General features: G+C 37.7%; 1 protein-coding gene across 2 annotated transcripts in view; it reads right to left on the bottom strand.

Annotated features, from left to right (window-relative positions):
- The window catches only part of ANOS1 (anosmin 1), a 153,310-nt gene that overhangs the window by 32,079 nt on the left and 94,197 nt on the right, over positions 1–27,034 (bottom strand). For both annotated transcript variants that reach the window (XR_010370377.1, XM_064437236.1), the window contains exons 5-9: positions 24,235–24,419; positions 17,611–17,740; positions 7,851–8,053; positions 4,835–4,982; positions 268–417 (exon numbers count right to left, since the gene is read on the bottom strand). Coding sequence is in view for 1 of the 2 variants with exons in the window: in XM_064437236.1 (XP_064293306.1) it covers positions 268–417; positions 4,835–4,982; positions 7,851–8,053; positions 17,611–17,740; positions 24,235–24,419 (816 nt within the window). In the remaining variant the exon portion in view is untranslated. The remainder of the gene's footprint in view (positions 1–267; positions 418–4,834; positions 4,983–7,850; positions 8,054–17,610; positions 17,741–24,234; positions 24,420–27,034) is intronic.

Raw genomic sequence — 27,034 nt, 5'->3', positions numbered from 1 at the left:
GGAAGAATCAGTGTCCCAACATGACTGTGATTTTTGGATAGCCAATTCACATAATTCCCCTCTGCCAGACATTTGCACATCCATAACACAAAGAGGAGAGGCAATGTTTCACTCTAACATGAAGGGGAAGGGAAGGAAGCATCGGTATAGGATTTAACTTTGAATGATTGTAGAAGGCTCATTATAATATATCAATGTTCTGTAACGCTGAGGCAGTTGATGAGAGTTCTTTCTTAGAAAAAATAGCAAAACAAAAATTTTACAAACCTGTCTTCTTCCAGTAGACTTTGACCTGAAGTTGGTTGTCCTGATAGAAAGGAGTGCCAATTTTAAGAAAACGAGTGGGTTTTCTTCTTTGAAATGTTGGGTAAGGATCTACCAGTCCTTTCTGGGGTTTCCCAGCAGATGTCTGTTCCTCTGCAATACACAAAACAATCAGGAATTATTTATTTCAGTACAGTGCCATATAATGACTGTTAACAGTGCTGAAATTCAGAAAATAATACTATCTTTAACCCAAATTATCTTTTTTTGATATCTTACCTAAATGAATTTAATATAAAGAACAAATTGTCCATAATGGTTGAAAAGCATATAATCTGTTTGAAATTCAGTCAAAAAAAAATTCTGGACAGAGAGAGAAAAAGATAAATATATTTTAATATGAAAATGCTCTTTGAATTTTTAAACTAATAATAAAGAAAGAAAGCGTACTCATATCCCCAAGAACAAGAAATGTTAATGTATTGACTTTTTAAACAGGCATAGTATCTAGCAGTAGTTCTGTATAATCATTCATGGTCTTTATATTTGTGCAGTGTTTGAATATATCCAAAAACCAAAGACAGCATTGAGTGTAACCCACAGAGTGCCACATGTGGTTATTACATCAAAGTACATATAGTCCTTTGGTATGCTATGTAAGAACTCTCTGGTCAGATTAAAGATCTTTCTTGCCCACTTTCCTGTTTCCAACAGTGAACAGTGAATGCTTAGGAAAACATTGTAAGAGCAGAATTAACTTTGAGCAATTCCCTTGGGTTTGCGTGCCTAGCTTCGAACAAGCCCTGGTAATGGGATGTCCTTCATCAAGCATTTCGTCTGCCAACAGTTCATCAACATTTAGCAGGGTTGACAGCATTTCTAGATATTTTAATTTGAATAGGCAGCAATGCTGATTCAAACTGCATTTTCATTGCACACTTGCAAATATATCAGTTCTGGTTAAAAGGACAGTATTTGCATCAGATTAACAAAAAGAAGCTGTATTTAATTCAGTAATACACCTAAATGAAAAGTAAAGAGTCTAATAATTAGATGTGTCCAACTATTAACTACATACCTGAGAGAAAGAGGGAAAGACTCAGGTTTCAATAATTACCAGGAGTAGCTTGAGCATTGTGCCCTACATGTAGCGTCAGCTGAAACCCACTTGCTTTTTGGCCAAATTCTACTTTGTCAAACCTTTGCTTAATCTGATACAATTTTACTTTTTTTTTTTTTGCTTGTTTTAAATTAAAGTGAAACTATCAAACTTAAGCAAATTCTTTCTCAAGATAACCATAATGTTTATACTACCTAAAAGGAAATCAAAAAGTGGTAGAGCGAAGTACAAACTGAAATCTATTAGGTATACCTCAATTTAAAGTATTTTAATTTTATTAAATCTCTGCTTTGCCATTCTCTGCCTGCTCCATTTCCAGAAAAATCAGGACACCAATTTAGAATATTTCTATATAAAGATCAAGAAAGAGAGAGTCTTGCTGCATTTCCCAGAACCGAAGCATACAAATAGAGTGAGGCAACATATTTCTTAGTGTGGGGGAATATAATGCCAGAGGGCCAGGGCAAAGCGCACAGAGGTCTGCAGGACTAAATTACTTCAGCGGGTTATGGACTACTCTCTACTCTGACAATAGGAACAGACACCTAAAAAAACAGAGCTTAATTCCACAGAGAGCCGAACAACTGACAGTGGGACTTCGGCAAAATTGGCATGTTGCTTCTGAAACTACTTCCCAACGGCCATGGAAGTCCCCAGATAAAGAGGGGGTGGGAATGTCATGTCCTAGATAATATCTCAGGCAATATTTTTTTTCTTTTTCATATTTCTCCATCTGCTTCTGAGTATTCTCAAAAGTACCTCAAGCAGGACTGGCTCTGTACCTAACTTCAGTGAGATTCAGAAGATGAATTTGCATCTCCTCCAGGAGTAGTTTTTATTTGCTTTTCTACGTAAGCTATAATTTAGCAAATTTTTACATATCCAAAAAGGTCCAAATATACCTCTCAGCAGAGCGCTCTGTCCACTAAAATGTGCAATATCAGTGGTTTAGACTCAAAGAATCCTGAAGCCTTTACTTCATAGCTTTAACAGAAAGGATGCTCAGATTTGTCTATAAACCTATTATTGAAGTACTCTACTGTAAAACAAATATGTATTTTAATTCTTGCAGGCACTGATTTGCAGTTAAAAAGAAAATACAGCTCGTTAACCAAATGGATGCTCATAATTTGAACATAACAGTCAAATACTATATATAAAGTATATGAGAAAACAGAAGTATTGCTCTTAGTGTGCTATTACTCTGATTTAAAAACAACCCAATTCATGAACCTTTTAGTCCAAAAAGGTCACCACAGTAAAGTGAAAAAAAGCACAAGGCATTAGAAAGTCTATACTAATTAGGCATTAGTAGATAGCAGACTTTCACAGAAACTACTGATGAACTGTTTTCTGGAGGAAAACAATCAAGGAGAGGGCAGATTATCCAAGCAAAATTGTGGAAGGAATTTAAATGTAGCTGTGATGATGACTGGAAAGAAGTGCCACTCGAGTGGACAGAAAATTATGAAAGCACTGAAGTCACACATGAAGTATAGGGTGAATGAACTCCATTTGGTAAAGGATTTCTAAGTAATAAATCATATGTGATCTGCATCAGGTTCTGAGAAATGCACTGTTTTGGAGAGGCAAAAGTGAAACAAAAATCTTCCTCTCCCAACAGAAACTTGTTGGTGATAGAGACCATGAGAGACTGGCCATTGGTGAGACCATGGAGAGCTGATACAGAACTACCAGTGAAAGGGTTTCTCACAGTAAGTATAAAATGGTACCCAAAATGACCCAGTTCAATCTCAATTACTCAGCTTCAGTTTAGAGGGCTTTTGTTATATAGAAAGGCTTTATTTACTATCATGTTTAAAGACCCTGATGATCCGACCTAATGTCAAGACCAGCAATAAAGCCTGACAAACATCAGCTGATTAATAATCTCTGCTTCCAAGAGGGGAAAGTTTATGAAGCTATTCTCACAGTAAAATGAGAGAAAGAAATGCAACAGCTTGCCCAGTCTCACTTTGGCTAGGTGTATATAATGACACCTAGAATTTTGTCCCAGTTACCAGGACACAGCTCAGCCTCAGACTAAGGCGAAATCCAGGCACCAGCCTTTTCCTGTGATCTGATGTAAAGTAAACTCAGTTACATGTTCTTTCTCAGAGCTATGACATAATCTGGTGACACACCAGTCAAGATGGTCGGACTGAAATATAAACACCTTAAAGTTTAGAACTGAGATCCAGAACTTCACAGAAACTTCTAACCAGAAGCGACGAGAAGACCAGGGGGATGATAGAAAGTACAGGTGCAATCTAGGAGAGTCAGTATGGAAAAGGGCAGAACTCTCATATTCACTTACATTGGGCTTCACTGAGTATTTAACCCAAACTTGCTTTATGCACTCACTGTGGAGATTCAAGCTCGTATTCTGATATGGATTTCAAGCAAAGACTCAGTGCATTGAAGAGATGAAAACTTGGCCCTCTGCTGTCTCTTAACATGGACCAAAAAGGTAGTAAAAGTGTGCTTAATATGGGAAAAAAGAAGGATCTTTAGATCTATTTTATCTTCTTGGTACATTAAAATGGGGAGGAACTGTAGATATGAAGGTCTGTCATAGCTAACAACTACTTTAAAATATTTTATGTATATCCAAACTGAATATGCTTGCAGAAGGGTCCAGCAACATCTTATTATCAGAATTTTGCTGCATTGGTTAATCAGAGATACATCAGCAGTTGGGGCAGTAACTTGGTATTGTAATTATACAAATAGCATTTAACTAAGGCTAAGAATCATGGTTTACTTTCAGATTCAGATACACTTTCAATTTTATTACTTAGCATGTGAGGTTTTAAAGACGATCTTAACAAGAAATAACTTGACATCTAAAGATCTCAAGATGCTAATTTGAATGTACTTCCTATGTGTGCAAGAATTTCTTGAGAATTCATTGCTTGTCAGGCATGGAACATTTTAGATTCCCTAATAGAAGAGCTGATGTTTTATATCAGTTCATCGTAGGTTCATATTTGTGTGGTCCAAGAATCTGAATTAGTGAGCTACTCAAAACAGTCAGGATTTTGAAAAGCATGGCAAGCTAAAAGTTTCCAGTTAAGACAAAGACACAGAAATGGTTTTATTCCAGCCACTGACAAGTCTTTTTACCCATATTGCACTTGAAAAATATTAAAATATTAAAATATGCACTTAAAAATATTAACACCACAGTCATGCAAATGCTTCCATTGCCATTGCATTGTTTATTTCAGGTGAGTAGGATGTGAGATAAAGACTTAGGCAAAAACTGTCACCAATTTTTAGATATTAAATTTAACATTAAAAGGTTACTCAACTTCACTGAGACAGGATCATTATGATATGAAACAGAAAGCTTTAAGAATTTTTTTTAATTTGAGAAATAGTATAAAACATTGCAATACCAGATAAAGAAGAGATAAAGCATTCACATGTTTGAAAAAAATTACTCACTATTATTCCTGGTGTCCTGAGTTGTGCTAAAATGGAGAGAAACCTTAGCACTTTTTAGGCGTATCTGACCCCAACGTGTTACTGCCTGCAGCTCTACATTGTAGTTGCTGTTGGGTTGGAGTCCCTCCAGGACCACGTAATTTTGGGCCTGTAATAGAGAAAAATAAATGTACAAAATATTATAGCATTACTGAAACACAGGCCCTTACTAAAAGCAGTCCTGCTATCTTAGGCACACTACTCTCTTGAAATTAGAAAACTCATGTATAAATTTCAACAGAGGAAAATTTCCATTCTTTAAACAATATATTTTATTGGACTCTGTTTTTGTGTGTAATTTTTAAAATACCGTTCTTCTTGATGTTTACATAATTTTGGCAATTACTTGGCAAATACAGACACCTATTGTTTAGGTCAAAACCAAATGATTTTTTTACAGATAAGAAGATTTCTTCTTATGCCAAATTCTTAAGCCTAAAATTATTCTAGCCAAAGAAGTTTAAACATTTTATTCTCTGATTTCTGTGTTAGCAAAGCAACTGAAAACTTCTTCTAGAGACAGTCTGAAGATAGCTAAAATCCAACATTCAGTACATTTGTCAATATTTTCTACTTCTTTCAACTGTTGAAAACAAAAATGAAAAAAAAAAACAAAAAACCCACCACCAAAATCCCTCATTGGTAAGAACACTTTTCCGCTATAGAATGGAAAGCAGAAAAGTAAAAATACAGTTTCCATTGTCATGGGAGTGTCTTAAATGGGGAAAAACCAGACTAGGTTTATCATTCTCCAGTCAATAATCCATAAATTAAGGCAAGTCCCATGATATTGCAAAGAAGAGCTAAGGCTTCTCAGTATTCTTACATTTCTAACCTTTTTAAATGTATTTATAGAAGTACCCTTCTAGTCCATATCTCAGACAGAAGACATTACTCCATGTTTTCATTAGAATACTTTGTGCCTCTGAAGTTTGATGGTCAATCAGAGTGAAAAAGATAACCACTTACTGCCATATTTAACACTTCAGGGATTGTTAAAAGCATTTCATATCAATTACTTTTACTTGCTTTGTGCTAAGATATTTATAACATTGACTATAATGCTGATTATAATTAACAGTGTTAGTATTGCAGTCAAATTATTTGAATGTCTACCTGGAATGATTTCATATGGAAATAATTATAAAATTATTCAGACTAGACCACATCTAAAGGTAAAAACTGGCTAAAAAAAAATCTTCAATGATCTTTAAAAAATAAGATTTTTCCACCTTTAATTTATTTTTTTAAGTTTTCTGCAGTTTCAGTTTTTAGACAGAAGAGTTGCTGTAATATTCACAGAATCCCAGAATGGTAGGGGTTGGAAGGGACCTCTGGAGATCATCTTGTCCAACCCCCCTGCTTGAGCAGGGACACCTAGACCGTCCAAAGGACCATTGATTAGCAATAGCCTCAGGAGTGTCCTGTGGGGGAAGTCTGAATCTCACTGGCATTGACGTACAGTTTCATAATGTGCTGCAGAAGAAAAAGTACAATGAGCAGGAGTAATACGAAAGATATTCTAAAATCCTGCATTTTCTCTAAAATATGCCTTGGCTCTTCAGGATTTCCCTATATTCACAGCCAGAACTTGGTCCCAATTACTGTAATGGTCTATATTGGATCTGTTTTAACATATTTATACGTAGGATGTACTCTGTGCAAACTGCCAACGTGACATTAAGGATTTAGCTCAATTTTAAAATTCTCTGGGTTTTGTGATTTAAGGACCAGCTTGTGGAGAGAAAGCTCCCCTGTATCTTTAGGCTATAGCCTCTGCCATGAAGATCTCTAGCCAATGGCAGCTTTCCTGAGGAACACAAACTTTTCTACCTAGCACAGTCCAACCTTACTCCTATCTTGCCAAAGTGTTTTTTTTTTTAAAGTACATGAAAGAATTTTCTTTCCTATGTGTGTTTACTTAAAAAAAAAAAAAGTATTTAACTCAAGTAGAAATAAAGAACCAAGTTACCTCAGCCCCTGAAATGACTCCATATTGTCTATGTTTGTGGGGAAACCTCCTTTTCCTGCCTGCCCAGCACAGAGCTGGTGGTGGTGGCTCTGCAGCCTCCAGACCCTGACCACCCACCGATTCCCATGAGAAGGCATGGGTCCAGCATGCTCGCACGGTGGCACCTCTGCTGTGTCCAATCTGCTGTAGATGAACTCGGCACACAGCCTTCATTACCTTTATTTCTCTCAGGGTTTGGTGACTGAGGGACAGAGAGGGAACTATAACCCTCCGGCTGTCATTCATCACAGCGCAAGTGGGCAGCCAGAGCCAAAACACAGTGTTAACATAGACAGGGGACCAAATTCTCGCAATGCGTTTATTAAGAGCACTGAGAATTAAGTTCAGCCTGTTGTCTGTAATTGATTTCTACTAACTAATTTAAAATAGTATGCAATATGCTTAAGGATATCACAAGAGATACCTTTCCAATAAAGCAATATTTCACACATCATTCAAGAAACTCATAGGAGCTTGCTGCTATGGAAATATGTCAGATCTTTCATACAGCAGCTTATTTGAAGAGTTTTGGGTTTGTTTTTTCATTGGACCTATAATGGTTATTCTATATGATGTTGTCACAAGTTCTATTTGCATAGTGAAAGAACAATGTGACAGATGATGTTAGGATTTTTAAATAAAACAAGCACTGTATCTTTAAGAAGCACTAATAAAATAAGCCTTAATTAGAGGACAAACAGCATTTAACTTTCTGTTCATCTCTCCTGCAAAATCTTATAGTATTTACCTGCATTTTAAGGCAGAATTCTACTTCTCTCCCTGAGTTCAGTGGAAGATACAGATTGCAAGATCAAAATTGTCTATGGGGTTGGTCATATTAAAAATTAAGACCACTACTTTACCAGCTGCTGAAATCATGGCAATTTAACACATATTTCATACTTACACTCTATTTTGTGTCAGAAATAAGCCATATTTCTGTCCATTTACTATTTTCTTTCTTACCCCATCAGTAATCTTCCTTCTCTTTTTTTTAGCTGGGATTACATATTTGCTATATGTCCAGCTCCAGAAGACTTTGTAGTGGTGCACTGGGATATCAGGCTCTTCTGGAAGATCCCAGGTAATAATTACATTTACACTGCCATCATTGTTTGCACTGATATTAGCAATTCTGATATTAGATGGAGCTGGTGGAGCAGACGGATCTGGAATTTAAAGTAAACAAAAAGATATTCTAATGTAAAGATGGTCTTCAATAAGGTAAAGATCATCTTCATCTTATGTATTTACCAGGCATAAACAAACTGGATTCAACACTCAATACACTGAAGAAAATTCAAGCAAAATTTCCCATAAGTGATATGGTTTCTTGTAAATTCTAGAAATCCAAGCTCTCCTGAAATAAAAATATTGTGTTAGCATCTAGTTTTGTCATTATTCTGTGTTGCTGATAGTTCACAAATATGAAGCTTTATCAAAATGTTCTAGACTATCAGTTTTACTTCTGTCATTCACTAAATACATAGCCAGTATAAAACATTTGGGTTTTACAAGTGGCTTTGTAGAGTCATCACAGAACTGTATGGTGGAAACACTGAATATTTGTTCAGTGTTGCCAGACAATTCTCAGGTGATAAAATTACATTCCTACATGTTGAATCTTTCTTCAAAATTCTAGCATTGATATCTACCACCATAGGACATAAATACTTCCTTAGAATAAATATAAATAAGATGTAATGATATCTTTTGATGTCATAGAAGTCTATAGGGTTTTTTTCAGAACAACAAAAAGCAACTAGCTACCCCTGTGATTTATTTCCCTTTCTGGTTTAATTTCTGGTCACTATCAACTGAGATATTATTTCTGCAGCTCTCTCTGTGCTGACCCTAGAGTTAAGGACACCTGATAGTCAGAGGTTCCAATATTGAACCTTTTCCAATACTGAATGTTAGGTCCTCCTTGTGGACCTACTCTATAATACCCTGGCCATGAATAATGTGAATCAATCGAAATTTTGCAACTGAGTTTCTGAAAGTCCAATTTGCTATTTACTATAACTCCTATTTTTTAATCCTCCATTTTAACTCCAAACATTGGTGGTAGCCAAACATTGGTGACAAAACGTGGAAACTGCAAAAACAAAATTTAAATAAACGTGAACTGTGAGACTCAAAAAAAATTAAAACTATATCAGGCAGAATAAAGGAAATTCATAGTTATTAAGCCATGTTATGAACCTGTAGCTACAAAAAAACAATCTGACCAGAAAAAAAACCATTTTCACATAATTTTTTAGCCAGATGAGCCACCACTTATTTGCCAGAAATAAAACTGGAGGTGTGCAGAGGGGACACCAGGCATTCATTTACCACACAGTTCACCTACATCTTTTTATAATGGTAAATGAGCTGTTAAATAAACTTTCCAGGCATACTCAGTTCATCAGATAATCCCTATGAGAAACAGTCTCACTGGAAAATTCCATCATTTAGGTCATGCAAACTGACACATTCAGAATTAATAAAGACAGCATTTCCTTTTTAAAGATCAGCAGATGTGAAATAATGGCTTATTCCTGTTATTTAACAGGACTCTTGGTTAAATAACAATGGATACTCCTGTTTCCTCACACATGCCATTTTAGTTAAATAGTAATGGATGCTCCTGTTTCCTAACATATATTATTCAACCTAACTTTTGGCTATAAAAGTTACAAAGCAGAATTGAGTTTAAGAATTCTGGAAATTTAACTTAATTTTCAAAATAATGAAAAATCCCTTTTTTTTTCTCACTTGTTCTTTTAATCAGCTTGCAAGCCAGTTCCATTTATTTTTTACTGGCTTTGGGGAAGCACTGTCCTTACCCTTATTTCCTTACTTGTGAAGCAGCCAACAACTCCATCTTAAAGTATACAAAGCTATTCATATTGGAGGGGATAAATTTAAGATTTATTCCATTAAATGTTTTCTACTGTTCTCTAACACAACTTTTCATTTACTTCTAGAGTTTAATAAAATAGGTAGATATAAAATGAAATTTAGGTACAATAAATATAAACAGAATCATTATTCATAAATCCAAAATCCTTCATCCACACTGATTTAAAATTTTGGAGGTTTTTCCATGTATGTTTTGTCATGTACGTGACAATGTATTATGGCGATAAAACATTTATATCCTGAAGTGCAACATGATCATATCACTGTAGGTGAATTATTCAGGTTATCTCCCAGAAGTACTATGCATCATGTATTATGTATATGTAACATATTGGATAGAATTAAAATGTTTCAGAGAATGTCTTCACAAATGGTCAGATATAAGCAAAAACAATTCTAACCATAAAACATGTTTGCCTTCATTCTACATCTATAAAAGACTCTGAAAGTCCTTAAAAAAAATCTAAAAGTTAAATGAAATAGCTCTTCTGGACAAAGTGTACTAAATAATTAAAAAAATATTTTAAAGTTCTATTCACCAATTTTTCATAGGTCTAAAAGCAAATGACCAAATTTACATTCTTCCTTTTCAAATGTTTCTGTCTCCCTAAGAATGCAAGGTAGTGTGTAATTTTCTTTGTAAAAAGATAGCGATTGATCAGAATGAGGTTTTAGATGTCTCAGAATCACAGGAATTTGTTTTTCTTTTAAGGTAACTTCAGACATCCCTGGTTTTCCCAGTAACATAAACAGAAAAAGAAAATAGTAAGGGAGAACTATGTGCGCACTGAAACCAATAGATCATTTCCTCTGACTTCTCCAGCACCAGCATTTCACCCTGTACTTTTAAAAATTGCACTGTTCATTGAAAACACGACTTTATCAGTAGCATTTCTTCTGTGTTCACTAGAAACAGTCCAGTCAGCAGACAAAATGCTGATCCATATTTAAAAGAGAACCTAGTAGTGTTTCACCTTTGCTATGGGAGAATGTAAACATTGTATTAAAAATCATTGGGTTACTACAGTTAAGGAAAGAAAGAACGTCCTCTTTAAGGGAATATACATCTGAAATAATACAGCAATAGCAGAAACATTTTCCTGAGTGCCCTTTTCTTCAAAGTCTCTCTTTTGCAAGCCTTGGATGCAAACGTCATCCACAAAAATGCCTTTGAACAGGAGGAAGAGTAGTGGTGGCAGCAGCAGAAGACAGAAAGGAATGAGATCTGCAGTTGGCAGACATGAAAAGTCAAGACATTTGAAATTTTCTAGAAGAGGTTTTTTAAAACTAGGAGACTTAGCTGGAGAAAACAATAAAATAGAAGGATGTAAGATGTCAAAGATGAACAAAAATTATTACAGTTTTGCAATTAATCGTGTGAAAAAAAACCCTGCCTGATTGTACAGATACAGCAGTAAAATATTTACTGGATTTGGGGTGTATTACTTGAAATATGAAGCCACTTAACCAGCTCAGGATCCATCCCATATTAAGTGTTTCAATACCACTATATAATTTATTAATCTATTTCAGTGACAGTAATCACTATTACAACTGACAGAACTATGATTTTGTAAGCCAAAACCCCAAGAATATGAATATTTTCTTTAATTTGAAAGGATTCAGAGTCATCGGCAAAACAAACAGGTGAGAAGGAGTAGCAGCAAGGCAAGATATTGTGATCTCTGTTATTAACAGGAAAAAAAAACCCCTGAATGACCCAAACCCCACCCTCAAAAAAAGAAATCCAACAAAAAAATAGCCAGCAAAAAACTCCAGACCTGTCCAAAGCCCCCTCAAAAAAAAAAAACCCAAACCCCAAACCCCCAAAACGGCTAAGTATAAGAGTGTGCTCCTCCATAATGCATGCCTGCCAGTTGCCAGATAACAGAATAGGGTTTTTATTCTGATTTTTTAAGCCTTTAGTACTGCATTATTGAATGGAAAAGTCATGCTTCTACAAGGTGCTCTGTTATGCTTATGTCTGTGCAGACACTAAAAGCAGTGTATAACTGTGCTGAAATACTTCAAGGTCTAATAACTGGTACTGGATTATAAAGCTTATACACGAGGTGTCTGTTAACCTGACAATGAAGCTAAACTGGCATTCTGCTGACTATAAAGCTAACAGTCTTCATATATCTGTGATCCCTTTGACTGACTGCCCACATGTATAATTCAGATGCACGATCATTAAATTACTGAAACAGAAATTACTGCCAGTTTTTCAAATGTAAAGTTCTGAAATTTTATATACATTAATTTATCTGAGTGTTAAATCAAATTCTTTGGTTTGTAGAAAGAGTGATGCTAGTTGCAGCTTTTCCTTTGCAGTTTATGCTACAACTCAAATAAAATAAAAGTAATTACATATATATACACACACACACACTAGAATTTGGCACAGACAGCTGTCCTCAAATCTGAAAAAATTCTGGTCTCAGCAGCCTGACAAGTAAATCACTCCTTGCTGCTAGAAATGATAGCTTCATTAGGTCAAGGCTGAAGCTGCTGTTCCAGCACATGGAGTAAGTACTGCATTTGTCTGGATAGTATCTGGCTTGAGTATTCCCAAAGGGCTTAAATTCTTGTCTTGCTGGCTACTTAGCCATCACAAGTAAAAGTCTGTCTCCAGTCCCCAAAAGAGAGGATTCCTTGCTGCAAATAAAAGAAAAAAAAAAACAAACCAAACCCTCATATCATCACCATTTCAAAATGCACATCTTCCCACACCCATATTTGTAAACATAGACAGTTTATATTTTACAAAATTCTTTCAATCAATAGGATCTGGAAGCACTTTGCAACGTTAACAAAACAGTATGGGCAAGCTATACACAAGAGTCACATCAAACACTTCTGCAATACATCCACTTTGGCTTTAAATGTGGCAGTAATGAAAACAGTAAATGATTTGGAATATATCTCAGAGAAGAAAATAATGACATTGGAACTGGTGGTATTCCCCTTCTAAGCTGCCAAAGTGATAGCAAGTTTGACTCTAAACCCCTTTTTATCAAGCTTTTTTTCCTGACTTTAAATGGATCTCCCACTGCTCTCGTTTAAACATTAGACCTTCCAACTTTAAAAACCTGGTGAAGCTGCTCTACGGACAAGTTTCCAACCATTAAACAATTCCAAAGCATAAGCGGGGGACTGGCTTTGCCCACTGGAAATGGCACACATAAACCAGCTGTGCAACAGTATAAAAAAATCATTGGTCCCAAAGGGGCAACGGAAAGAATTTTATTGCTGGGAGTGGGTGTCTGTTCTGGTTTTACTAACACTCAGTAATGTATGCATGAAATCACATCCAGCATGGTACTTATGTGCTGTGAAAACAATGTTGTCTGCTTCCTTTTGCTTGACAATTTATCCTGTGTGTGCTAGCAACTGCCTTCATGTTGAAGATAAAAACCTTTAGCAGTGGTAGAAGGATCGGATGATTTGGGCTTACTGTGTTCATCTTATAGCCTCTTTTTGTCTCAGAAAATGGCACAGTACCTAACTACAGACCAGCAAGACAATATATTATATGGAAAGGCTTGACACTTATCCCTCTAGTTAACTGCAGTCTCTTAGTAATAGAGTTCATTCTCATCACAAATCATAAGACGCTAGGAAAAAATAGCTTAAAAACTCTTACCCAACTGCAGTAAATTAAAAGTCGTAACATTAGTGCCGAGCAGCTTCTGACCAGTTGGGTTAGGCTATTGGGTGCCTGCTTAATGGAAGAAAAGCACAGGTAGCTTTTCATCCAAGGAAACTCATTTATGGGTTGTAGGAACAGTCCTCTCCTGCTTCCAGAGAAAATGAAGCAGCTTGGAGAGAGCCAGTCAAAATATGAAGGGAAATGTTTGTATCTTTGGGGATCAAAAATGTTCAGCCAGGCATTTGTTAGCTTTATTTATTGCTGTTATTGCAAATTGTTGCCACTCAGTTGAAGATGAAAAGGAAAGCACAGACAACTGAAAAACCCTGAAAAGTGAAGTGGAAACCACTGTCAAATTAGCGGAAAGTTTTGATCAATTTTAGCTGACAGTATCAAACTGAAAATCCATGTGCAGAGTTCTACTTCTCGAAAGAACCCACTCTCCAAGGTGCAGTATTCACTTCATCTTGTAGCCACTCTGCTCCAAACAGATAGGTATAGTCTAATCTGTGTTTCTTGTAATTTTGGAATCACATTTTGGCAAAATGAAGCATCACTTCATTTCCTGTGAAGGCCAGACAAATACATGCAAATCCTTCATTTCCTTTACAAAAAAAGAAATAAACAGCATTTAAAAATTCTCACTGCTTAAGCTCTGAATATTCCATAAATTACCTCAGCTGTGTCACTTTATTTATTATTTACAGATTAATGCCATAAATGAACACATGAGGCAGTGTAAAACAGCTAATAAACCTTCACCTCAAAAGTTTACAGTAAAAGAGCATCAAAAGCTGCAGTAGATAAAACCTCAAAACACAACTAAATGAAGAATGGTAAGCTGGAATGCTTAATGAAATACTCTTGTTTTCCTGTTTTTGTCTTTTTTGTGACTGGGAAATTAAACTAATTCGGATAATAAAAAGCTTTATTAAGTGATAGAGGAGTTAATGGAAACTACAAAACTCAGAAGACTTAACATTATTTTGAATAAAACAAAACTTTGCTGTGTCTGCTTAGAGATCATATTTTTTGCATTTTCAAAAAACACAAAATAGTATAAAACAGTATTGTAGTAACCAGACAAAAAGTCTCTCTCCGAGTAGTTACAGCACCAATGTTTTTCAATGTTCTTTTTAACAGCTTAAAATATTTAGTGACAGAGACTTTGTGGTGCCATACTCCTCCCTAGATTCAGATTATATATCATGTTTTTCCTCCTTCAAAGAAAAAACAAACCCAAATAATTTGCTGTTCATTATAACTTATGAGCAATTGGTAAAAGTTCAGCATTTTGTGTGAGAAACTGTCTTAGGAATTGCTGTCATGTTTCTTGATCAAAGTGTTTCTTTTTGAAGAAAACTTCTGTTAAGTCTGATGATAATAATCTTCTCTTGGTCTTGGCACAACAGGGTGAATAGAAACAGTTCAAGAACTAAAGTGAATTTCTGTCCACACTTCACACAAACGTAGCACAGACAGCATCCTTCCAAAGGTGATGTGCCAAAGCCCGCTTTCCTTTTCCAAACTGGAGGTTAAATGTGCCTGTAGGAGCTCAGCAGTGGCCAGTAGATGCTGACACTCAAAAAACTAGACACATCTGAGCAGCAGTTTCTTGCCTCTCTGCCAGGGAGGGGCTGCCACTTCCCACTGATCTCCAAAGTAGTAAATAAATATCTGTATAACACTATGACTGTTACTGCTGCAAGCACTTACGTGGGGACACGGAGGCTAAGAGATACCGACTGAAGCATCCCAGTATCACTCCTGACAGTCACTACCTAGCAGCATTTTCACCTGTGTCACCTAGTGCTTCTACACATTTCAGCTGGTGAACACAGTATCTTTATAATAACCACTGACAATACCAAAGCCTCTAAAATAGTCAAGTGAGCTGCCAGAGCAGGGTGATTTTGACTACGAAGCTGCTAGCTAACTGAACTCCTTGCTGTTTGTCTGGCAATTCATGATTCTCTGCCAAGGGCTGGAGTTTAGATTTGAAAATTGTTTTGAGGCTTATAGAAGCCTTCTGAACAACATTGGCTATGTACTTTCTGCCATTATCAACATCCCATTATTTTGGTTTATCAGGTAAGAATATGCAGAGGTACTACTGGCCCTTGCTGTCCTTGTCACAAAGTCCTAAAAGTGCTCCCCACCTCCACCAGACAGCCATGAGCAGCACTCAAGGAGAGCAAGGGCTTCAGGGGTAGCTGCAGAGACCACAGAAAAAGAGGACTCTGGTATCTAACATGTAATCATTTCAAAACCACAAGCTCCTGAAACACAAATCACTACCAGCTGGGAGCCTATGCTGAAGAAGTATCCCTATGTGCTTATCCTGCTCTCATGCTGTTCTTCAAACACCCACTTTTGGCTGGAGTCAGATACTGGGCTAAAGAGACCTTCAGCATGACTTACCATGGATGTTCTTATATTCATTACCAGTGTAGGTATTTTGAACAATTTACTCCTGTGGCTACCACACTCAGTGGGAGATGAATTTTTTGGAAGGTAACACAAATCCTGCCTGAAAATGTCATGCTCAAGCCAAAACCTCAGAGATACCATGATATACCTTTATGTAATTGCAGTTATAGTGGTTCCAGGCAGAATAGTTGGAAAATCTTTACAAACTCAGTAAAACAACTGACAATGGTCTGACTTTAAAAGAAAGTTGGTGCCAGATTCAGCAACACAGTGCTGTATCTGCTGAAGTGCCACTCATGAAGCAGAGAAAGCTACTGCTGCTGCTGAGTCCTTGCAGTAAGGTCAACACAGCTTGAAGGAACTGTATTTTTGATGTGACTGAAAAGATAGGCTACTTAAGTAAAATAAATTATTAAAATAATACCTCTTTTATACTTGAAAAGGTTTGTGGTCACAGCCCTAATGGGATAGCTATGCTAGCCAACCCTCCTACCACAAATGTGGTTATAGCATGAAAAAAATTATTGAGTCTAATGTATACTTACTCAGTAATTAAACCATCCATACCAGCAAAATCACTTGCATGCCTCTATAGCTGCATCTACAATAAGATTTTTTCTAGGACTGACTATGGTCGAACAGCAAGCTAAAAGCTAGCATGGGAACCGATAGATGGCAACTGCCTGTACTGCAAGATAATTCTATCTGCGGAAGGAGGAGGAAATGTATTCCCCAAAATATGTGTTATATCAGTGTAAAGATTCTGTCACTACTAAAACAAACACAAGTCCTTCTGTTAGAAACTACCTCTATTAGTAGAGTGAAGAGTAATAGAGCTCATTCTTTGGTACTAAAGTCAACTAGCATGGTCTGGCTATGCCCACATTATTGACCGCCTTTAAGAGAGAGTGACCACATCCAGACCATCGGTCTGCTGGGAATAGTCTCTGGCCTGTGCTGACTCCTATACTATGCTGAGAGTCATCCAGGAAAACTCTGCTTCATGTGGGTCAAAGGCACAACCAGGGACAATGCCAGCAACTTCACAGGATGGGAGATCCGTTTCCATCTCCCCCATCCCCCAAGTACCATTTACTGGTACAGAAATAATTTTTGAAGTTATTTTATTACCCAAACCCTTGCAAAACCAGAAATGGCAACAAAAATTCCTACAATACTTTGTGGATTGTCCAGCATGCCTTTCTAATGAACAGAAACATGCTACTTCACATTTATACCCTTTTTATTCTTAAGCTTTTATGATTAGTGCTAGCAAGGGGTAACATATTAAGGGAGTCTGCAGTTCCATCAAAACAATGCTGCTACAATTATTTAGATACAGGCAACATTTCAATACTCTGCTACACATATGGCAGCAACATATTTCTCATAGCTAAAAAGAAAAATAAGAGAAACCTCTCGGAATAACACACTGAAACCCCAGTTCCTTCATGTTTCATGGTCAAGGTCATGTTGTTTGATACCAACCGTGCGGAAAATGTTTAAAAGGAGGTTTACTCGTTGAGACCCCTCACTGATAAAAGAATAATGACATCTTTAACCTTTAATTCCTCTGCCAACTTCAAACAAATCTCACACCATTTCTAAAGATGGTGGCAAAACTACCCAAAAGCCCACCTGTTAATAGCCTTCTGCTACAGAAGTAGGCAGATCAGGTTGTGCCCCATGTGTGAGTGAGCGGAAGGTGTGCACCAGACACAGCGAATGAAAACTAACCTTTTGAGGATCGGAAGTGTTTGCTGGGTGCCGTGAAGCCTCTTGTCCCATGCACATTCACAGCTGCCACGCGGAACTGGTACCACCTGCTTGCTCGGATGTCCGGCAGCCGAACCCGCTCCTCCGTAGTCTAGGGGGGAAAAGGTCATGCTTACTCTCATTCTGACATGGCTAGTTGTGCTAGCATCTCCCATGCAACACTGGTTAGTCAGGCTAAAGGGTAAGGGATGCACTTCTTTAGTACGCACCAGTATCAGCAGGCTGTGTGCAACCACCTCACCTGACTCTGAGCATCATTCTGCACTGCAAAGCATTTACAGCTGTGAAAAAAATCATATAACCACCCAATTTTACAGTGCCTTGTAGGTCTCTTCTGGAAAAAAGTAACCTTTAGAAAACTGCTGAAGTGTTAAATTCACAAAATTAGTTTTCCAGTTATCACAACCTTCACCAGTGTACAGGGCCTAGCTGTTCAGGTGTTGATGTTTCAGGGAACTCATTGCCCCGGGTCACAGGACTCATTCTCCAATTCTCAGTTCTCAGAGAATTAGGGGTCCAAAATGGCTTCATGAAATCCAGCACTGTGAGAAGCCGCCATTTCTGGTTCATCGGAAACAAAAACCCCTCAGGTAATGAATGTAAGCTTTCTTCAGATCTTTGGCATTTATGTGAAAAAGACACTCACAGCCTTAACTCTTCCCTGCAGACCTTTCTCAGGTCATAGGAGATGACCTTTTCTCCAACAACACCCACTGAGACTGCCAGTGTCATGAGTTCAATTTCCACCTTCCATGGGGAGTGCCTTAACCACTGAAATATGGAATAAACATAGATGTGCTCTAAACTCTTTCAGTAGGAGGTGCTTCACATGCTCTTATTCTGAGCCCTGCTTCCCTCTGTCTTTTTGTTCCCTTTAAACTTTTAAAAAGATATCTCCTGCATGGTTTCTTATTTTTCCTAAGGTACAAACACCAGAACTGAACACAGCCTCCTGGTAACCCCTAAATCAGTGCCAAGTACAGAAGATGTAGCATTTTTGTAGAACTCATCAGAAACTCATCCACGTGTTGCGGATTTTACTTTCGCAACTACCTCTCAATTATCCAGTTTTCAATTTTATTTTAGGACATCATATTTATTGCATTTTAATTTAATTCTTTAATGAAAATAACTCATGAACCTGAACTAAATGTCCTGCATATGTCTAAATATACAATACAATAATTACTGATTATCGTTACTTACCAAACATGCAAGCTCATTAAAAAGGTAGTGACATCAATTTATTTTCACAAGCTTTGTTTTCCGTAACTTCAGTAATCCACCTTCCCTGTATAGGTTTCAATGTTACTTGCAATGATGACAAGCACTTCCCAAAAAAGGCACAGCATCATTTCTGCTTTTTGCTCTTTCCAATCTGTGTAAGAAATTAGCAGCTGTTGACCTATCTCAGATACCTAGAACTTGAGGAAGTTACTTCAGCTCTCCAGCAGTAGTATTTTTAGAGTCCTCACCAATAAAATTTGTAGGTGCTATTCTACACTTAGTATCTTCATTTGATGACAAGAAAAATGTAGGGATATGGATATCTCATTTGTGTGTGCACGTTAAGGACAGAGAGCCTTTCTAAATTGCGTTATAGACTGCTCTCAGGCTGCTAAGTGTTGCAGACTTTGAGACCCTCACATACTCCTGCTACTCTGAATCCTTCTCCATTCAGACTGCTGTATTTGTCTTTTTAGCTTAAGCAGGGGTAACAGTCCCAATGCTTTCAATGTCTGCCTCATCTTCTTTCCTTTTTCTAACTTTTATGTTACCTACAGAGTGAATTATCTTGTCCAATGAAGGGGTTCTCCTAGAGAAGCAAAAGCCTACCCAAACCAACTTTTACTATTTTTTTCATTTTATGGAGCACTCAGATGTGCTAGTTTTTTCCAGCATACAGGCCCACATTCTCAAGAACTTACAGATAAGACACAACAGTGAACTAGAGTAAAATAAACTATATTAACAGAAGAAAAAACAAGGGTCTATTCAGGCTACTTCTGCAACTGAGATTAGGTCAGGATCAAGATCTAATTGTAATTAACTAGGTACAACACTGGGGCTTTTTAAAAACAGATTTGCTGAATTTAGTTACAAGGCAAGCATAATCTGAATAGACTTGACCCCAAATTCCTCAGTTAAGGAATCTTGTTCATCATTTGCCTCAGCTCAGTTATTCTGCTAGGACTGATTAAAAGAAAGGATTTCAGTTGTGTCAGTCTTCCATGGCAACCGTGAAATACTGTAAGATCAAATAATCTGTCAATCGATATCACCAAAATTATTTTAATTTATGAACATGCCTTGGGCCTGTTACTTTCATCATTTGTTTTGTTGGCAAAGCTCCTGTTAAACTCAATAGCATGCAGGGGGTGTAACTCCTGCATTATAAACTACTTTGGCGCCTCTAAGCAACCTTTACATAGATTTAATAAATTTCAAGAAAGAGCTAAATGCTACTGAGATATCTTACACTACCTTAATGGTAAATTGATTTTTTTTTTTGTTTAATTGCTTCAGTTAGTTCTCACTACTTAAGTATGTTTGGAGCTGAGATCATAATATTGAGAGTCCTTTCAATATCTGTCTTAAATTAATGTAAGCCCACTAAACGGTATGCTGAGTGGTATTACAGTAATCAATGGACCGTTTCGCTGCGTTCATTCCCTTTCTTTCACACTGCCACTCCTGGATTCCCTTCTGTAGTGCAAAGGTTTAATGGAAATAGGAGAGGACAGCCTTACCCTGCTGAGTTCGTAGCTCTACACCTTCTTTTGAAACAATGCAGTGATAAAAGGATTTTCAATTCACCCAGGTTATCAGAAGACCTAAGTTTATGTTTCCTCTGATTCAGAAGAAACCTGACAGTGCTGCATCCCCTACTCTATCAAAGGACAGCAGACCTCCCCTATTTTGAGTGACTGCAATCCCACACAAGATGGGCACTCTCTAAGAATGCTTACCAAAGCAAGCCCTCTCCTGGGATGTGGAGAAATAAACCTTTACTGTACAGGAGCGGTGGTTAGGTTCAGCAGGGATTTCTTGCTGTCAAGAGCTGAGAAGCTTTTTGTGATCCTCCGAAGCAGAACTTTAGGTGTCTCAGAAACTTTAAGTTTTAAAAAAGATTTGTTGTCCACACAGTTTAGACAATTCCAAGGTGAAGCATTAAGGTTTTCCACAATCAAGCTAGCAGTAAATACAGCTCCTTATTTGTTTTAATAAAGGAATAAATTAATAAGCAAACTTCATTATTGTCTGACCATATGTATACATAGATATATGTTTGTGTATTCACATATACACACACACACATACTTGACCTCCATTCACCCAACACAGATGTGTGTTTTGTCTGAAAATAACTGACCTGGCATATTTGAATTAACTTCATTAATTAACTTAATATGATTTACTACCTAAGTTTCCAATGTAAACAGTTATACTATTATTTTTAGAAAGAATTAGCAACAAACAGAATTATAAGTTTGTTCAGAAGATATACAGTACTCTCATGGGATAGTACCACAGGTCCTACTCAACTGATAAAACCTTAAGAAACAGTAGTGTAAGAAACTTGATATAACCACTTAGGACACTGTACATCATAGCGAAACAGGCTAACTAGTATCTTCATCCCAGCAGTTTTTATATTAACCAATGCAAATTAGTAAAATGGTTAATTTTGTCAAGTTTTCCCAAAAATATGCAGTAAAAAAATAAAGGTAACAAAACCCCTTCTTCCTGAAGTAAAAATAACTAAAATTGTTTTCAATGTGTTTGCTTTCTTTATATACTTGGAGAGTTAAATAAATAACATATTAACAGATTGAGCCTTCTTCCTTAAAAATAAAATGTCAGAGAAGACCTGATGCCACGATACAATACAGAGGAAACAAACCTTTTCAAAATTATTTTTTCAACACCAAGTAAAATTTATGTGAGACATAAGAAATTACTTGCAAATTAGCTCAGGTAAAGGCAATAGAAAACAGCAAGTTTTTTTGAAAATAAACACCTTATAATAAAGTTATTGAAAATTATAACCCCATTTCTTCTTGGAAAGATAATAAAAATAGAATTGTGGATGAGGACCTCTGATAAAATGTTATGAAATTTCTTACGAGAAGACAAAAACAATAACTTTTCATAACTACAGTACATATGGGCATAGGCATAGAGAAATTCAGATCCTCACCCACAGTCGTTTTGATCTTCAACTGCTTTTTTACATGCTCCCTAGCTTAAGTCGCAGAGTAATGAAGGAGCCAGCATCATCTCCCTTGGACTGAGATGCCCCAGGAGTCCTCAGCTGAATGGCTGAGCTCTTCACAGCCTTTGCCTATAATTAAGGTCTCATATCCCGTGTTTTGGAATCATACAAGTAAAAAAACCTCAGTTATATGGGCAAGAAAAGCCTGGAGGGTGTGCACACAGTCACTTTAGTCAAACTGGATATCCATCCTTCTTGCTGATATTGCAAAATAAATTCTACCGCATGCAGCCACACTTAACAACTTTGGCTGCCTGGTGGGATGTCCAAAACTACAAACACCATGGAGGTACACTACTCTATAGAGATAGAAATTCTGATTACTAGCACCCCTCAAGGGTGCCCAGCCTGTATGTCCCATAAGGTATACATGGTTCACAAAGCCAGTCAGGCATCGTGAAACTTGTTCTGAACTGACATCCCCAGTGGGGTCCATCACGCAATCAAACACGCGTCTCTTGCGATGCGGAAGGGACAGCGAAGTTCTCAGGAAGATGTCAGTTGAAGGAGGCTTCTTCTGCCAAAGAGATTAACTCAGCCCCTTCTGCCCGCATGTAACAGACCCCCAGGAAAGGCAGCTGTCAGGATTCCTCTCACTCTTGCACAGGAAACACTCTCTGCTGTACATCCACTACTGTGGAGCATATATAGTACATACTTCCAGAAGCATGCATGAGGTCTGTTTCCAGGATGAGAAAAAGCACAGCAGTGTGCTACCTTTGCAGTCCAGATCCACCAGCCTGAAAAGCTGGGCTTCTACAGTCTAGCACATATACATGGCACAATAACAGTGAGGAGTAATTCAGATCTGGCTCATTTTTGCTCCATGGTATTTTCCTAGTGGCAAAGGTAGAAGGTTGTTTGCTGAATATGGAGAATGCAGACTGAAGACCCGCACCTCAGCTGAGAGACAATAAGTAAGTCACCGCAACTTTATCAGGTTTGGAGACGTGCATGTTCCCTTGGCCTTGCACAAGCAGGGTTTCATGCCAGGCTCTGCTGCAGGTGACTTTTTCTAAGCAAGGCCCTAACACAGTGACAGCCCTCTATAGCACCACACTGAAGCCAAGAACTTCACTTCTGAGTGTTCAGTCTCACAAGCTTGACGTTATTTTAAGATAGCTTTTTCCTACACAATCTGAACTGAGAACGAACACAGATTGTCACAGAATTTAAACTCCTTACTTTATTTTGTGGCTGGTTCCATTTATTCTCTCTTTCCTTTTTTTCCTAGCTATAATGACATTTCACAGGTCTTTTCAAAATCAGCATTTTACTTTTCTTGTCAGCAGGGAAGAGGGTGAAGCAGTTAAGATAAACGACTGGAACTCTGCCATCCAGGTGGACTGTCAGCATGTTAAAAAACAGATTGAAACTGGGAAAGAACTAAGTGAAAATTTATGCTCTGTTGGCTGCTTCTCAGTAAGAAACATTTGCTCATGAATCTTATTTTCAGTCTGGATTGCACTGAGCGATAAGAGTATGACATCATAGTCTTTTCTGTATTGGGAGAATAACATCTGAAGAAAACATCTTTATGAAGAATAAAGGTTATAGTCTTTTTTTCACTCCTTGTTTTATTTAAAAAAATTAAATAGCCTTTTCACCAATTGCATCTCTTATCTTATAATTTATAAGACCCAAGCCATGCCTTGGAGACTGTCCACAGAGTACCACTGACCTCAAAAGCACCATGTCTCTTACATGCTTTCTTCAATGGATTTTGGTATCTAATTCTATATTTTTCAAGAGATTTCTGCCTTTCAGACACTTTGGAATTCCCATCTGAATAGATCGTAAGTATGTGCTTACAGGAAAGTGCCACTCGCTGGCCTTATGAAAATCAAGACTCCAGCTAGTTCTATAGATTTCATCTATAGAGAGCAAACCCACAAAATACACTCATTTTGAAAACATAAACCTCTGAGTAGTTTTTCTTTTGTGGACAAGGAAACCATTATTTACTTCTTTACTGATATATTCACACACTTTTTATGAAGTAATTTTCAATATACACTAAAAGCATTTGATGTTTCTGTAACTGAAAAACTGGCAGTGAAATTACTGAAATTCATTTCTCCTGAGTAAAACTAGAAAGCAGTTCACTGAGCAGTGAAGTAAGGACTCGGCGATTTGGATTCTGGATTCTGTTTGCAGCTCTGTCGTGACCTGGAGAGAGACCCTATAAAGGGATCCCTCTGCATGAGCCTCCCCCACCTGTAAGCGATCTAACTCTTCTCCAATCTGAAAAGGACCTTTAGATCATGGTCTGGAAGCTAGGGATCCACATCGCTTCACAAAGAACTGACCTGTGCCACAGTTTGCCAGTTAGTAGCATCATCCTCGCTTGGATGGATTCCTTGATTCCACCTCCTCTGAACAACATAGATCACAGGCTCAATGGAAATATTGAATTTTGAAGACCACTTCACCTCCAGGTCTCCAGACTGAAGCTCTATGAATTTTAATTCTTTCCGGGGTTTCAGTGGAACACCTGTAATAGGAACATGCATATTAAAATTTGTGAGTAATTTACAAGATTAAATCATATGTAGATGAAGCTGTATAAAAAAAAAATGAATGAAAAAAGAGATTTTTGGTCAGACAGAAGGAAAAAAGGGTGGAATGGATAGGCTGATAAGCATAGGATTTTCAGAAGTGCTCATAACTGACCTATCTTTGCTAACAGTAAAACTTGTTTTTTAAAAAAATTCCAAATTATTTATTTCATTTAAAAACTAAAGGATCTGAAAGTCATAAGCTGAAACTGATTTCACAGAAAACAATTTCCATCTAATTACAGAATTTCCACAGCATCACATAGTAATCTGTTCCACTACTTCTCTATCTTTACCATTAGAAATCTTATTAGTTTTCTCATTACCTTGCTTAGTCTCCTCTGTATCTTAAACTCAATACTTGTCCATGATGTTCATGGATTGTGGAGAACAGAATCAGAGAATCACAGAACGGTAGGGGTTGGAAGGGGACCTCTGGAGGTCATCTTGTCTAACCCCCCTGCTTGAGCAGGCACACCCAGAGCAGGGATCACAGGAATGTGTCCAGGTGGGTTTTGAATGTCTCCAGGGAAGGAGACTCCACAGCCTCCCTGGGCAGCCTGTGCCACTGCGCTGGCACCCTCACAGGAAAGAAGTCTTTTCTCATGTTTAGCTGGAACTTCCTGTGTTCCAGCTTGCGCCCATCGCCCCTTGTCCTGTCATTGGGCACTATTGAAAAGAGCCTATTCCCATCGTCCTGACACCCACCCTTTAGATATTTATAGGTATTGATGAAATCCCTCCTCAGTCTTCTCTTCTCCAGGCTGAACAAACCCAAGTCTCTCAGCCTTTCCTCATAAGGGAGGTGCTCCAGTCCCCTGATCATCTCGGTAGCTCTCTGCTGGACTCTCTCCAGTAGTTCCCGTTCCTTCTTGAACTGTGGGACCCAGAACTGGGCGCAGTACTCCAAATGTGGCCTCATCAGGGCAGAGTAGAGGGGGAGGATAACCCTTCTCGACCTGCTGGCCACAATCCTTTTCATGCACCCCAGGATACTGTTGGCCTTCTTGGCCACAAGGGCACATTGCTGGCTCAGGGTCAGCCAGCTGCCCACCAGCACTCCCAGGTCCTTCTCAACAGAGCTGCTTTCCAGTAGTTCAGCCCCCAGACTGTACTGGTGCATGGGGCTGTTCCTCCCCAGGTTCTTTCTTTCATCTATGGAGGAGCTTTTTATGTACTGCAAGAGTGTTATCATGGCTCTGAATGTTTTCTTCTTCGGTCTAATAACCACAGTGCACTCCATTTTCCTTTTAAATCAGTGTTGCCAGACACCTGATCATTCTTGCAGTTGTCTGTGGAAACTCTGCCGTTGGCCCAGAGCACTTCTCCAGAGTCAAGCTTAAAACTAGGCTATGTCTAAGCTCTTACCAGTGTATCCTAGAGAAGCAGGATTATTTTACACATCTTACATTAGTCCAATATACTTAAGAAAGCTGTTTGCCTTCTCCATGGCAGCATGATCTCATTGACTCACAAGCAGCTGTATTGTATGATGTGTAACTCTCCACTCTTCCCTAAAGATCTAGGAAAAGTAATTGCAAGGCATCTTGGAATAGATATGTTATGTCTAATGTGTACTGTCCAATTGTTACATTTCAGAGACAAAGATGTCTTTCTAAAATTTTACAGTAATTTTTCATCACACAGTGACACTGAAGGACAGTTATTTCTGTTGTTTCTGTGGCTGATAACATCACCTTTTTGAAAACATCTGCAGTAGCTTGAAGGACAAAACAACTCTTCAAATTTGGCATCTTTTACTTAAATCAACAAATCAAGTGTAAGATACATTTCTGTAGACAGACTCTGGGAACTCATGTATCTGAGTGCGCAGCATTTTGTCACTTCAGGATATGCCACAAATAAGATTTCTATGCTGACATATAAACCTTCTTAGCAAGTTATAATATGCACTTTAGTTATTTTGTCATTTCAGTAGGTGTCCACATAAGTGCAGCTGTATGTACTGGTCCAATAAATTGTTTCCTACTCAGTCTGCCACAGATGACTGAGTACCAAAATTTCCTTAGGTGAACAAACTGCTTTTATATTTTAAGAGGTCTTCTCTTAAATTTCATTATACAATTAGTTATAAGGAAATAAAAATTGATATTGTAGCTCTTGAAGAAACCAAAAATCAACCTGAGGAAAATCCAGTACTTAAATCTGGTTATCACAGCAGTTTAAACCCTGGATATCCTTCAACAGCCAGCAGTCAGTCTAACATAACGAACATCACAGAACATGTCAGTTTGGATTTCCACATTTGAGAATCCTTCTTTAATTATGATGTACAATAATCCTACAATTTGCATGTTAAGAAAACTTCCATCTGCTTTGCATTAGGGGCAGTTGGATTCACTTGATTGCAAGTATCTCAGCCTCTCCGCTGTTACGTAATTGCGTGCAGATGGAGCGCAGCAGCACAAACAATGAGAGCACAGCACAAGTTCATTTTAAAATACTTTTGTAGAACCAGCACCGTCAATTTCATAACCAGATGTGCAGATCCAATCACTCGTCAATGTGCTTTTTATTATGTAAATGGTCG

This window comes from Phalacrocorax carbo, chromosome 1 (genome assembly GCF_963921805.1).
Source record: "Phalacrocorax carbo chromosome 1, bPhaCar2.1, whole genome shotgun sequence".
In the NCBI taxonomy this organism is placed as follows: domain Eukaryota; kingdom Metazoa; phylum Chordata; class Aves; order Suliformes; family Phalacrocoracidae; genus Phalacrocorax; species Phalacrocorax carbo.
Note: the sequence above shows the minus strand (reverse complement) of the source record. Positions and strands in the feature narration are given on the sequence as shown.